Raw genomic sequence first — 14,855 nt, 5'->3', positions numbered from 1 at the left:
TGAATTTTGTGGTGTTATACTCTGTTATTACGCAGTTGATGTTTGTGGCTGCTCTTGGAAAATTACAGGATATCAGTAACTCCTGACTGGTGGTATTACTTTATTTCCACAGGCTTTGTTTCTGCATGATCACTGAGATTTTTTTTTTTTCTTTTCCCCCAAGCATACATATGAAGAGGCTGAGAAGGGCTTTGATGAGACTTTGGCCAAAGAGAAAGGAATGAACCGTGATGACCGAATCCATGGTGCCTTACTGATCCTCAATGAGCTAGTGAGAATCAGCAGTATGGAGGGAGAGGTGAGCAAATGAACAACATGGGGATTATGGTTTTTGGTTGCCAAGTTGATTGACAATGTGTAGCAACTCAGCAAACTGTGGAAATACCCCATTGTGTTTGAAATGGGCTTGGGCTGAAAAGTCATCTGAACATGGAGTCAGAGCATTGATTATTACAAATTGAAGTGTGTCAGAGAAATAACAGCAACAACTTTGGGCTGAGTAGGTATTAAGGTCTGATGGAAAGTGCAATTAACCGGATTAATTACAATGAAAAAGATTTTTTATAGAGAATGAGGACTCTCTGTTGCATGTTTTGCTGGATTTTGCTTAGTTGATGTTTTACAGCCATTTGTATATCAGTTATACAGGATGCTGCTCAGGAGATTTGGGTAGCACTGTGTTGGGAATCTCTTATTCAGCTACTTTTTTTTTTTTAAAAAAACATGCTTTTCTACTTTGTCCAGCGCCTTAGAGAGGAGATGGAAGAGATCACTCAGCAGCAGCTTGTGCATGACAAGTACTGCAAAGACCTGATGGGCTTCAGTACCAAACCTCGCCACATCACTCCCTTCACTAGCTTCCAGTCCCTTCAGCCCTCTCAGTCAAATGCTTTGGCTGGTCTTCTGGGGTACAGTGCCCACCAAGGAATCATGGGTTTCGCAACCTCACCTGTCCCAGCAAAGTCTACATTGGTAGAAAGTCGATGCTGCAGGGATCTAATGGAAGAGAAGTTTGATCAAGTAAGCGTTTGGTCTTCAACTTGTCTACCAACATTCACAACACCAGTTCTTGTAGAGCAATTGTCCTCCATGTCCTTACTTAGCAGGCAATACTGCCTAGTATTGAATTGAGGCATCAAAACTCATTAATTATATGTATCGTGGCTTTGTCGCTGTCTCTCTCAGAGCAAGTGTTTTACTTTCTTTGGAAGCAGTCTTAATTACCCATCTTTCTGATGGACTCTGAAGCTAAATGTCAGTAGAATGTCTTACATCACCCAGGTAATAAACATTCATGCATTACTGCCAATGGCCATCTTTCAAAGCCCAATCTATCTCCTTTCAGGTGTGCCAGTGGGTTCTCAAGTGCAGAACCAGCAAAAATTCTTTGATCCAGATGACGGTTCTCAATCTGCTACCACGGTTGGCAGCTTTCCGTCCTTCAGCATTCACAGGTGACAAGACAGATGGTTGGATGTTAGAAGTGTTGCTGAAATTGGGCTGGAAGTTATCCAGCTCTCTTTGGTCCAGATAAGCTTGTGCAGGCAATGCAGCAGTACAAATGTGGTGCTTGTAAGATGAGCAAATTCCTCTGTGGGAGGAGTCTTTTTTTTTCTGAATAAGTGTGACTTGATATCTGATGCCAAAATGTTGCTCTGATGAAGAAAATGGATTGAGAACTGTTGACTGAATTCTGTGATCAATACCATAAGAGATAGAACCTCCTTTTTGGTTTTTTCCTCAGTATGTCAGACTTAGGATTGAACTCTGCTCTCCTGCTCCCACGCAATGTATCCCAAATATTACCAGCAGAGCTGTCTTCCTTTTTCTCTGTTGCATGTGCCAGGAAATATCAAGTAAAAATGGGAAATACCTGCCAGGTTTAAAGCAGTTCAATTGACTTATCAAGCAAGCTTAGGAGAGCATCAGAGTTAGAGGCAAGTCACCAAGCTACTCTAAGTGGGTTGGAACAAACTTTGTGTTATTATTCCAAATTTCCAATCAATCACTATAAAAACAAGATGCTTGGATCTTATTTGTGTATAGAACAATAACACCATTTGTGTTGCAATGTTTTTTTTTCTCATAGCTATTTTATTTTGGTGATTTTTTTATTTTTTTTTTTTTTTTAAAAAAAGAAAGCCTTCTGGGCTTTGAAAATTTTATTATATGGTGACATGTATTTGCCACTGCTCATGTCAGCAAATTTTATATGGCTGTGTCTATTCCCTATTTTTATACTTGTAAAGGTTTAGTTGCAAATGTGATGCAACTGTATAAACCTAAACGAGTTCCAATATATGTTTTGTTCTCTCTTGTGGGCAGCTGATCAGTATCTTCCAGACACCATGAATCATGTTCTCAGCTGTGTGAAGAAGGAGAAGGAGCGAACAGCAGCCTTCCAGGCCTTAGGTTTGCTTTCTGTGGCTGTGAGGTCTGAGTTTCAAGCTTACCTGCCAAAAGTCCTTGAAATCATAAAAGCAGCTCTTCCACCAAAGGACTTTGCCCACAAGTAAGTACGTGAAGGTTAGAGGAAGAAACTAAAGCACCTGTTCTTTGTATAATTTTTGTGATGTGGGATCAAATTATTGTATTAAAATCAGAGGTATTTCTGTAAGACTGGTAACACAGAAGTGGGATGAGGAAAGAGGTTTGAAAAATAGCAGCTCCTCTTAATTAACTTTTCTGTGGTCCCTTTCCAGGAGGCAGAAGTCTGTGCAGGTTGATGCCACAGTCTTCACCTGCATTAGTATGCTGGCACGAGCCATGGGACCCAGTATCCAGCAGGACATCAAAGAGCTTTTGGAACCTATGCTGGCTGTGGGCCTGAGGTAAGTACAAGGCATGGGAGCATATTTTTCTGTTAGCCACTGGATGGCATTGTTGGCCATATAGAATGAGACCTTGAAAGTCTTCAGACTGAGGAGGAAGATTATTGCTTTTAAATGATCTTTCAGAAGATCAGTACAGCTCTTTCAGAAGAATAATGCTTTAGGTGTTAATGTGTTTGTTGAGTTACTTAAGAGCATTGGTCTCTGTATAAAGAAATCTTTTTGTAGAACAACTAGGGAACTCAAAAGCAATCTCCTTTGCTTTCCACTATTCAAACACTTTTGGCAACAGCCTGCAAAAATTTAGAAGGCCTCTGAAGACCAGCAGATTTCTGCCATATCAAATTGGCAGGGAAGGAGAATTGAAGCGCTGAATATTTGCTCCTAGCTTCTTTCACCTTTGGAGCTGACAGTTCCTATTGGAAATTTCCTAGCTCCTAAAGCTGTTAGTATGGGAGGGTATGGAGAAAGTATCCAGATAGCACAAAGCTGTTTAGATTAGATTAATGTTACCATCTGGATGTGATTTTAATTGCCTTTGTGTCTAAAAGGCACAAGTATAAGGAATCACTTAGATTTGTAACAGTATTCTAGCAATATTGCCTAATGTAGCAATGTGTGCTGCGGGTCCCAGCAGTTTGCTCACCAAGTTCATACAAGAAGGTCATCTCATGTGCCTGAGTTCACACAAGGATCCTGTGCTCTGCTGGCAGGTGTTGCTGTGATGTGTGAATGCCCACAATTATCTTCTGAGGGCAAAGGCATAAACAAAAGGGTGAAATATGCACCTTATTGTTTCTGTTCTAATGACTATCTACCTGCTTCTTGCCCTCAGCCCTGCTCTAACAGCTGTGCTGTATGACTTGAGTCGTCAGATCCCCCAGCTAAAGAAGGATATCCAGGATGGGCTGCTGAAAATGCTCTCTCTTGTTCTAATGCACAAGCCTCTGCGACATCCAGGCATGCCAAAGGGCCTTGCCCACCAGCTTGCCTCCCCTAGCCTCACCAACATCCCAGAGGCCAGTGATGTGGGTAGCATCACCCTTGCCCTTCGTACACTGGGTAGCTTTGAGTTTGAAGGTAAGATGAAATAAGGAAGCAGGGGGCCAAGGGGTATGGGATATAAACACTACTGCATTGGAGTAGGTTGCAAGTAGCAGGAAAATTCTGAGAGCACTTTCTTTAAACTCCTCTTCCCTGGTAAGACCAGTAATTGAGATGTAAACCTGTGTTAAACTCCCCATCTTCTTCTTTCTAGGCCACTCTCTGACTCAGTTTGTTCGCCACTGTGCAGACCACTTTCTGAACAGCGAACACAAGGAGATTCGGATGGAAGCAGCCCGCACTTGCTCTCGCTTGCTCACACCTTCCATCCACTTGATCAGTGGTCATGCTCATGTGGTCAGTCAGACGGCAGTGCAGGTTGTGGCTGACGTTCTCAGCAAACTGCTTGTGGTTGGAATAACCGACCCAGGTTAGTGTGGGGTTCAGAGAAAAGGGTTCTCCTACCACATGTTAATGTTAGCACATCAGCAGGTCATGATATTAAGGTTCTGGTAGAATTTGAACATATTTGCCACTAACTTAAGCTGTCATTCTTCGCAAATTAAAAAGGTCTCCCAATTTCTCTTTCCAGATCTTGATTTTTGAGATATTAATAGAACACTAGTGCAAAATGCTCAAACTGTGCCCTTGGTAATCCTTTGAATTAGGTAGATCCCTGAGACTTCTTTTGCTGCTGTTCTGGGTCGTGGCCTTCAACTTTGTAGGGAGGGGCTTGGTCCCTTCTGTTGAATCTTCCTACTTGATTTTTTTTATTCTTTCAGTTGCAATATGGTACCCTGAGATGTGTTCATTTTCTGCACACTGCCTCCAAATGTGCCGCTTGTAGGTGCAAGAGGTTGGCATTGTACTGATCTGGGTATTGGGGCAGTACTGAGCAGCACTGAATCTGTTGGACTGACCTACCCTGTTTCTCATGTGTAAAACACTGATGTATAGTGTCTCATGCTGGAGAAGCTCTTAGCATTTCCCTGAGGTTGTGAACAATTTTTGAGGCCAGTTTGTGAATAAGGGCAATAATAAGAACAGGAGTTTATTGCATTTAAAGAGAAACAAATGTGTCGTTGCAGACCCTGATATACGTTTCTGTGTGTTGGCTTCTCTGGATGAGCGATTTGATGCTCACCTTGCCCAGGCGGAAAATTTGCAAGCTCTTTTTGTGGCCCTGAATGATCAAGTATTTGAAATCCGAGAGCTGGCCATCTGTACTGTGGGTCGGCTGAGCAGCATGAACCCTGCTTTTGTCATGCCTTTCCTGCGCAAGATGTTAATCCAGGTAATGAAGAGGAATGCCTGCAGTGAAAATATAGTACTTGGTATTGAGATTAAGATGGTATTAAAGAACTGGGCTATCTAGCTGTAGTGAATGCGTGGGAGAGTGAGGGAATATCTCCCTCTTGGAAAATATTTATTACCCAGCTTAGTAGGTTTCAGGAAGTCTTTTTAGTGATAGATGTTTGGACTGAAGCTCTAAGGATGTATTAGAAAGGAAAGGATAGCAGTCATCATTTCACCCCACATTCATTATGCTGGGGTGCTTTCCATCTGTATTGAGGAAGAACGTTCTGTGCTTCTTTTAGGTGAATGGATGGCACCACTTCATAAACGTAGATGGTTTTGGAGCCATCTATTCAGTTTTATGCTAATTAATTTTAGCTTCATTTAGACATAAATGGCTGGATGGAGTGTAAATGTAGAACACCCTTTACAAGTGCTGAGATTGTTTTGTCTTTCTGTTGTCATTGCACAGGAGAGGAGGAAATCCAAAGAATTTTTGCCTAACTTTATTTTCCCTGTTCTCATGCTTCCATTGTCTTTTCTGCAGATTCTCACAGAGCTGGAACACAGTGGTGTTGGCAGGATTAAAGAGCAAAGTGCCAGGATGTTGGGTCACCTGGTTTCTAATGCTCCACGCCTCATTCGTCCATATATGGAGCCTATTCTTAAGGTAGAGTCTCTGTACATTTCCTGGTGACTTTGGAGCGAGATGATACAGCAAGTGGATACATGACTGTCAGGAGCTGCAGTTCTTTTGCTTCATCATAGCAGGAAAAAATCACATTGGTGTGGATGTTACCCACAGTAATGCATGTATGCGACAGTGTAGCCTAACTTGATTCTGGATTTGCATAAAGTTTGTGAAACAAAAGATTCATTTATTGTTGAAATGCTCACCGTGATGCAATCTGAGCCCCTATGGAATCAATTTCAGGTGTAAACAAAAGGAAAGATCAATTTGAGTGTTGTATGTAGGGCAAGGAGTCTTCTCAACACATTCTAATTTGTTCCTCTGTCACCTACCAGGCACTGATTGTGAAACTGAAAGATCCTGATCCAGATCCAAATCCAGGGGTGATTAACAATGTCCTAGCTACCATAGGGGAGCTTGCACAGGTAAGGAGCTTGCACTGCAGGTACCTCTTCGCTACGCTTGTCAGTTGTTAAGCTTTTGGCAATGCTAGATGAAGGACTTTTTGTCTTTCAATAGGTCAGTGGGCTGGAGATGAGGAAGTGGGTAGATGAGCTCTTCATTATAATTATGGACATGCTACAGGACTCCTCCCTGCTGGCTAAAAGACAAGTAAGTGTTTGACAACTGCACTAAACTTACCATCTGCTGTGACCAAAGCTGTAGTGAAATATCTCTGTGTCCCATCTTAGCTGCTAAAATGAACCTTTAAATCACTCAAGTCTCTCTTGTGGAGCGTATGGTCACAGGTGGCACACAGGTCAGGGATTGTAGGGCCTGTCTGTTGTGACATAGTACAGAATTGTGAAAAGAAAAGAAGAAGGAAAAAAAAAAGGAGTTTTTATTGGAAGGCTTGGACTCGCTGAATTGAATGCCTATTTGAAGTGTATCTCTGAGGGAGGGCAATTATGGCAGAGTCTAACAAATTGTTGATTATCACTTTCTTTACTATTGCTTATGAAAAAACACTCTTTATAGAGGCTTTCAAACCATGGACTGTGGTTTGCAGTGTGATCCTAAAATGCTCAAAAAAACTTTAAAGAAATTGAATGACTGATGGATCAGGAGATTCCCTGGTCAAAACTAATCTTCTCTGGGCTTGATCTTACCAGGTGGCTCTTTGGACACTGGGACAGCTTGTGGCCAGCACTGGTTATGTGGTGGAACCATACAGGAAGTACCCCACTTTGCTGGAGGTGCTTCTGAACTTCCTGAAGACTGAGCAGAACCAGGGCACCCGTAGAGAGGTATGAACATGAAGCTATCACGTGACCATTTCTAAAAGTTTTTTGGGGAGAGAGAGCTGTCAAATAAATCTGTCTGCATAGACTGGGGGGACGGGGACGGGGAGGGAGGCAAAAGATCATTGTTGTGGCTGATAGAAGTACAATAAGCAGAATTAAGAGGGTGAACGTGTTGAGTCAGTGAAATGGCCTCCAGCCATTGAATGGAAAGCACTGATGTTTTTTCCAGGCAGTCATTTTAGTTCCAGATCTTCTCTCTTTAGTCCTCAGCAGCTTTCCAAACATGTGGGTTCATGTGTTGAGTTTTGTTTTGCTGATGAAGTTCTGATGAATTTTCTTTTTCTTTCTGTCTTATCAGGCTATTCGTGTGTTAGGGTTGCTGGGTGCTTTGGACCCTTACAAACACAAAGTGAACATTGGCATGATTGATCAGTCACGAGATGCTTCAGCCGTCAGCCTCTCGGAGTCCAAATCCAGCCAGGATTCTTGTAAGCATCTGAATTTCTTTTAAGTGAATAGCTTTATAATCTACAAACAGGTCTTGATTTTTTTTTTATTTTTTGTTGTTGTTGTTTTGTTGTTACCAGTTTGTCTCCTCTTCTTAATAAATTATTAGTGTAGATGTTTTCACCTAATACTCGGGTGCTCCTGAGTGCACCTAATACTAGGGTGCTTCAATACCATTTAATACGTAGCTTGTGACACCACCTTCTTTTTCCTAGCGGACTACAGTACCAGTGAGATGTTGGTGAACATGGGAAACCTCCCTCTGGATGAGTTCTATCCAGCTGTCTCTATGGTGGCACTGATGAGAATTTTCCGAGACCAATCCTTGTCCCAACACCACACTATGGTAGTTCAGGCCATCACCTTTATTTTCAAATCTCTTGGGCTGAAGTGTGTGCAGTTCCTGCCCCAGGTCATGCCAACGTTCCTTAATGTAATACGGGTTTGTGATGGTGCCATCCGAGAGGTGAGTGTACTAGGGACCACTCCTCCTTCCTTCCTGTTCCACTGCCCTAACATAAGAATCCATTTTTTAAAAGAGAATGTGACTGGCTTTGGGCATTGCTGTGCTATGTGTTGCTGCCAAGCATGCTGCAGAAGTGAGGTTCAGCTTTGCTTTTTCTCTCCTGTGAGCATTTGGTAGAATATCCAGTGGAAACAATTTTTCTGCTTCTTATTGGAACAGCTGCTTCTGAGCAAAATCCTTAGAAGGCCAATATTTGATTCTGTTTTTTTTATCAAGCTGGTCTTGTTCAGGAAAACAGCCTGTGCAACTTCCAGAGCTTTCAGTGATCTCTGCATTAATGTACTGTTGCAAACAGTATTATTAAATAATAGAGGTAGATTCTTTAAATTTCTGATGCAACCATGTACTTTGGCTCATCTCTGAGAAGGAAAATTCAATTTGCTACAGTCTGCTAACATTCAGAGCAGCGTGGGTGGTGATTCCACAGCAGTGCTTTCTCTTCCTTCCCACTTAAGTTACAGTTTTAGAAGGAAATGAGAATTGTGTGAAGATAATAATGGGCTTAAAGTTCACTTAACCAGAGATGGCTGCTGTTTGCCAAGCCTTTTCCTCAGGCAGCTGAAAATAATCTCTGGGGTGGGAAGGGCAGTTTGTACTAGTTATTGGTACTGTGTTTTATAGGTGGGATGGGTGCTCCCTTAGCAGAATCCCAACCCTGCTATAGAACCACTGTTTTCTCCCAGACTGAACTACTACTCAGATTGGAAGGAAAACATCTCACACGCCTGGGTTGGCCGAACTCCTAGACCTGACTGATCTAACTTGCTTGAAAGCTATGCAGTTGTGCACACTCTGTTTAAAAATTTTCAGGTAAAAGAAGATGGTGAAAGTGTACTGGGGAGAAGAGCTGAGGTGGGTACGCGTGACACTAAAGCCTAAAGGAGACAGGTCCTTGTCCTATATGTAAGCATCCTCTCACTACACCAAAAAAAAGGCACAGTACAGGAGCTCAGGGTTTATTTTTGGTAAATGTAGGTGTACTGCTTTCACTAAAGTAGCTGATGTTATTTCTTACTTAGTTTTCACAAAAATTTGTTGTCTCTTTTTCTGAGCTCCCCTGTGTATTTTGTCACTATAGTCTTCAAATACTGCATGAAGAAATGAAATTTAATGTATGATAACTTACATCTTCCTATTTTCCTAGATGAAAAAAAGACTATATACAATTATTTTGTGGACAAAGTGATTTAACCCACATTATTTCACACCAATCTCAAAAGTAAATTCATTGTCATGAGTGAGTGCATAAGATTGTATTGGGGCAAAAGGAATTGCAAAACTGTCATAGTATATCCGAATAAAATTGTCTCAGTCAAAATTCTTCTATGGTACAATCAACTATCTTTCAAAAAAATGTGATATTTCTGGCAAGGACCAAACTCTCTTCCCAGTAACTTTTCACCAATATATCTTGGTGGGGATGGGAAAGAGTGCAGAAGGAGTATCTTAAAATGTGTGCTAGTTTGGTTTACAGGCAGGGGGAAAAGATTAGGGGCTAAATTTTTGGAAGCATCTTCCAAACCTAAATTACAGAGGTCTGTAGTTGAGGTGTTTGTGCTTGCAAGTCTGTTCTGACACTTTATAAATTTGCTGACACATTATAAACCCCTATTTCTATGCTTGACTGTCTAAGGCTTTGAGCTCATAAAATGTTTGATGCAAGTTGGAGGAAAGAGGGAAAACCAACCAAAAAACCCAAAACTACTGCCCTCCTCCCCCACACCCCCACCCAAAAACCCAAATCACTGAGCTGAAGCTGCCAAGAATTTAGCCCCAGATTTTTCAGCATATAGGAGCTATGCATGCTATTTGTTTGGTAAATGAGCTTGCAACTGGCCTGTGAAACGCCGTTTACCCAGCGTCGCATTGATGTTTGAATAAGCTACACTGATCACTACACATTTCTTCCTACTAGTTCCTCTTCCAGCAGCTAGGGATGTTGGTGTCCTTTGTGAGAAGTCATATTCGGCCCTATATGGATGAGATTGTCACCCTGATGAGAGTGAGTACAATCTTTAAGCCAGCATTTTACTGTCAGAAAAGGTGGATAGTGTTTCTGTCGTTATCAAATGTATCAATTACTTCATAAATTCATATGAAGTGCAGAATTCCATGCATTTGAAGTAATAATTGTATTTTGAAATAACATGTATTTGAAACAATAATATACATTATTACTAGTAACTGCAATAAGAACAGCTCCTAGGTTCTGCTAGTGCCCGAGTTCTTTTGAGCGCTTGGATTTTGTGCACTTATTACTTTCAGAAACATAGTTTTAGCAAGAGGTGTTCAGAGTTCATAAATAGGTGGCATTTCACTTCATTTTCACTTAGTGTTTGCAAACACTTAGAAGGATTAGGAAAAATCAGTTGCCTAGAGATTGTTTTTAACAGCTATAAACATACTGAAGGCGCAGCGTGTTTTAAAAACAGACCAAAACTGCCAATTTATATTAGTCTATAGGGGAAGTATAGTCCCTCCCTGCAATCTTGAATTTATCTAGAGACTGTCTCCTACAGTTTGATTTTCTTATAATTGGTACAGCTCAGTTGAAGAACTGTTTAATTTTTTCCCATTTTTTTTTCTTCTGTAGGACTTCTGGGTCATGAACAACTCCATACAGAGCACAATTATCCTACTTATTGAGCAAATTGTGGTAGCTCTAGGAGGCGAATTCAAACTTTATCTGCCTCAGCTCATTCCTCACATGTTACGGGTCTTCATGCACGACAATAGTCAGAGTCGCATTGTCTCTGTCAAGGTGAGTGGGAAGCTGCAGCAGCTGGGTTGATTTGGGTATTGCCAAGGCAGGTGCATGCCCAGTGTGCCATGCTCCAGCAGGGCTTCTGCTGCTTGCGTGTTGCAAGCAAATGAGATAGGTGCAGTTCAGCAGTGGCTTGCTGTGAAATGATGCAGACAGTACTTACGTTAACAGTGCAGGATTGAAGCAACTTTTCACTGGATACTGACTTATTTAAAATGCATCTCTTTCATGACTTTGAGTCACATTGAGTCATTTTTCCCTCCAGCTATTGAATGCGATCCAGCTCTTTGGAGCTAACTTGGATGACTACCTTCATTTGTTACTACCTCCCATTGTAAAGCTATTTGATGCCCCAGATGTTCCAGTGGTGGCTCGCAAGTAAGTGTTGGTGGCTTTGCAGTCTCTTTTTTTTGTCTGTGATATCCAAGTTCTGCAATGGCTGCCCTAGCCATATGTAGAATGAAATACCGCTTAGTTCCTTCCACAGGTTTTCTCTGTGTCAAAACATTATGGAAGGTTATTTTTGGTTGGACGTCACAGCACTGTTACTAGCTTTTCTTGGGTATAGACTATTACTTTCTGGTTCTCACCTGCCAGTGTTTTAGTCACTGCAACTTGCAAGCTGTCCTGCAAGTACTAGCTGCATTAACAGAGTTCTGGTGACATGTTTTTCCTATTACTCTTGATGCCTAGGAGGACTGCACGTGAATCACTTACGTATTTTTACATCTCATTTCTCCTGTCTTATACCATGAGAGATAAGTCCTCCCTTCTTTCTGCTCTGACTTTAGAGCTGCTCTAGAAACAGTGGACCGCTTGACAGAGTCCCTGGATTTCACTGATTATGCTTCACGGATTATTCATCCCATCGTGCGAACACTAGACCAGAGCCCTGAGCTACGAACAACTGCAATGGACACCCTCTCCTCTCTGGTGTTCCAGCTGGGAAAGAAGGTAATATTCTTCTTAGGCTTGAAAGCTCATAGAAGGAGGGACTGTCCCAAAGATCAAGGCTTTAAAGTTGAATATTTGTAATGGACTCATTCTGGATTTTAAAGAAAACAGATTTTTCTTCTCTTAGTTGTTTCTGGAATTGGGAGTTACTGAAATCAAACTTTCAGAATTGGTTTCTTATAAGATCAATGAAACAAAGGTGGAATTTTACTGTTCTTGGTGAGACTGAGTAACTAGCTTTTGATGCGTTCCTCTCTACAGTACCAGATTTTTATCCCGATGGTGAACAAAGTTCTGGTGCGACACAAAATTAACCATCAACGCTATGATGTTCTTATCTGCAGAATTGTAAAGGTGAGTTGACAAGTATATAGTTGATAGTGTAAGTGCACTTTGGGGATGTTTTCGTGTTGAAACAGATGTACCTGGAAACTTCACTTTGAGTTACTCATAAAATGAAAAGTGGTTGTTGCTGTATTTGTGTGTTACATACAGCTTTTCAAGCAGACTTTGAGATTGCGTTGGGAAAATTATTGTCAACTGGTATCAATTATTTCCTCTAGAAAAATCACTGCAAGATCTAGGTAAGAACTTAGACTTGTAGCCAGTGTCATTATTTTTTTCTCGGTAATTCTTAATGTGGATTTACCCTACTTTTTCCACAGTTTCAGGACTTAAGGAGACATCTCAGTATTTTCCGTAGGATGTCCCACATTTCAAAAACTCAGTAACTGCTTTGCAATTTGATTAGTGTGGAACAAGCAGCACACTGCTGCTGCCGCCTTACTATTGAGTCAAATAGGAAAGAGTGCTTGTGTTAAGGTGTATTATTTTGGCTTTTAATGCTACGAGTTAAGATTTCTTAACAGTTACCTTGAATGGAAAAGGGATATCATTCAAGTTCTCTGGTTAATAAGGTGTAATCATTATAATGAAACACAGTTGTTTGCTGCACAAATTTTGCTGTGAGATTGGATAGTGCTCTGACTTTATCATCCATTTGGCTTGTAGAAAATTGCTTTTGTATGTGTGGGAGTGATCTTCATTGTAAGCCATTTATTGTAGGGCTATACTCTTGCTGATGAAGAAGAGGATCCGCTGATTTATCAGCACCGAATGTTGAGAAGTAACCAGGGAGAAACTTTGGCCAGTGGTCCTGTGGAAACAGGTCCCATGAAGAAATTACACGTTAGCACCATCAACCTGCAGAAGGTAAGACTGGAGCACTGCACAGCATGAGTTTGCTACTGAAGGGAGGAGCTATTGTGTCACATCTAAGGAGTTTGTCCAGTGCATCTAAACATTTATTTACATCTCTTCTGTGGCCAGCTCTGTGCAAAACTGAGGTCAAAGTAGTGTCTGAGACTCTCTTTAGAATTAGAAGGTGCTAAGCAACTTTAAAGATAGGAATAGCTGAATTATGAGACTATTAATGGCCATGAAGTAATCTTGGCACTTTCTTGTTATGTGAAGTATGAACAAAACTTCCTAGATCACAAGGAACCATCTGTAGCTTCTAGAGACATCTGTTTCAGATCCTCTGCCGTTTTTCATCAGCCACTTCTCTTATATATTAGTGCTATATTCTCTTGAAGCCAGTATAGAACTTAATAGCTAAGCACTGGCTAATTTGAACGGTTTTTGCATGTAGCACTCAGTTCAGTAGTGGGATGGATTGGTTTGAAAATGCTGGTCTTAAAAATGTAATTCTAAACACATTAAGTATTTTTAAGCTAATGTTTCAACAGCGGCTTCAGCTATTGATGTATTTTTGTAGGGAAAGAATTATTCATGTTAAATACTTGGCATGTCATGACAGCAATACATTTAGGGAAGATTTCTTAGAAATGTGGCTGAAGTACTGCAAGTTATCTGGTAAAGGTAACGGATTTCAGGGAATCTCAGCAATGTGATTTGGAGCTGTAAAGAAGTAATGCTGCCTGCTGGTGGATTTCTTCTGCTTTTGGATAGTGCTTTATTTGATAGTTGAATTGTCTTGGTTTGTATTGCAGGCCTGGGGAGCAGCAAGAAGAGTTTCCAAAGATGACTGGTTGGAATGGTTAAGAAGACTGAGTTTAGAGCTACTGAAAGATTCCTCCTCACCATCCTTGCGCTCATGCTGGGCCCTGGCTCAGGCATATAATCCCATGGCTCGGTAGAGTAATTCTGGTTTTTTTCGGATCACTTGAAATTGCAGATGCAAGCCAGATATTATAAGGAAAAAGAAAGTTACTTAAAAGCTCTTAGGTTCCATAAATAGAGAGAGTTCCTGCTTTGGGACAAATCAAGTAGCTGGCAACTTGATTTCATTTCCACCCTTCCCAGTTGGCTACTTCATGATGTGCACAAAATCTTTCAGTGGAATTCTGTATATTAGTCTAGAAATAACATAAGGCACATAAAAGTGAAGCTGGAAAAACAGCGGAGTATGAAATAGTTTTGAGGATCTACTGTGGGTGAATAAAAATGCCTCTGAGTGGAATGAGCCACGGTGCTTTATTTCTTTTGCAACCAGTATATTTGGAGAAACTTTGAGTTTCTGTAAGCAGTTGCCTGTTTCTCTCTTCTTGATGTTATACACTTGTCATCTCAGTGCATATGAATCTGACTACTGCTGTTAGAAAAATGTTCATTCCTGGTTTAATTTTGTCTTAATGTGAGTTTTATCATGTTTGAAATAGAAGGGCAAACAACATGATGAAAAGTCAGCAATTCCTAGGTAGGCAGAGGTAATGCTAGCGTCCTCCATGTATACTCCATGCATCTCAAACCTATCCCACAGTATTTCTCCACAGTACTAGCAGTGACAAGGGCTGTCACTGTATCTGTTTTTTCATCACCTTTCCTCCTTCTCAAGCTTTGCCGCTAATGCAAACTCCAGCTATTGCAGTCCTCTAGCGAGCGCAGAAAACACAAGTGTTGCGGCATGTGTGCCCAGAGAAATGTACAATCATCTTTTTCACTACATTCACTTGTGATCTAAGACAGACTAGGCTTG

The 14,855-nt window shown here is 41.1% G+C and overlaps 1 protein-coding gene across 5 annotated transcripts in view; it reads left to right on the top strand.

Moving 5' to 3' along the window:
• The window catches only part of MTOR (mechanistic target of rapamycin kinase), a 67,502-nt gene that overhangs the window by 4,715 nt on the left and 47,932 nt on the right, over positions 1–14,855 (top strand). For 3 of the 5 annotated variants that reach the window (XM_075172480.1, XM_075172482.1, XM_075172484.1), the window contains 22 exons: positions 164–298; positions 745–1,020; positions 1,346–1,454; positions 2,326–2,512; positions 2,703–2,831; positions 3,667–3,911; positions 4,090–4,305; positions 4,964–5,169; positions 5,719–5,841; positions 6,198–6,287; positions 6,382–6,474; positions 6,975–7,109; positions 7,465–7,594; positions 7,829–8,079; positions 8,950–8,991; positions 10,055–10,141; positions 10,733–10,900; positions 11,169–11,281; positions 11,695–11,857; positions 12,119–12,211; positions 12,923–13,069; positions 13,870–14,012. In XM_075172480.1, coding sequence (XP_075028581.1) covers positions 164–298; positions 745–1,020; positions 1,346–1,454; positions 2,326–2,512; positions 2,703–2,831; positions 3,667–3,911; positions 4,090–4,305; positions 4,964–5,169; positions 5,719–5,841; positions 6,198–6,287; positions 6,382–6,474; positions 6,975–7,109; positions 7,465–7,594; positions 7,829–8,079; positions 8,950–8,991; positions 10,055–10,141; positions 10,733–10,900; positions 11,169–11,281; positions 11,695–11,857; positions 12,119–12,211; positions 12,923–13,069; positions 13,870–14,012 — 3,281 coding nt within the window. The remainder of the gene's footprint in view (positions 1–163; positions 299–744; positions 1,021–1,345; positions 1,455–2,325; positions 2,513–2,702; positions 2,832–3,666; positions 3,912–4,089; positions 4,306–4,963; positions 5,170–5,718; positions 5,842–6,197; positions 6,288–6,381; positions 6,475–6,974; positions 7,110–7,464; positions 7,595–7,828; positions 8,080–8,949; positions 8,992–10,054; positions 10,142–10,732; positions 10,901–11,168; positions 11,282–11,694; positions 11,858–12,118; positions 12,212–12,922; positions 13,070–13,869; positions 14,013–14,855) is intronic. The other 2 variants (XM_075172485.1, XM_075172483.1) reach the window with 1 other exon arrangement.

This window comes from Calonectris borealis, chromosome 23 (assembly GCF_964195595.1).
Source record: "Calonectris borealis chromosome 23, bCalBor7.hap1.2, whole genome shotgun sequence".
Taxonomy (NCBI): Eukaryota; Metazoa; Chordata; class Aves; order Procellariiformes; family Procellariidae; genus Calonectris; species Calonectris borealis.
This window is presented reverse-complemented; position numbering and strand designations above follow the sequence as displayed.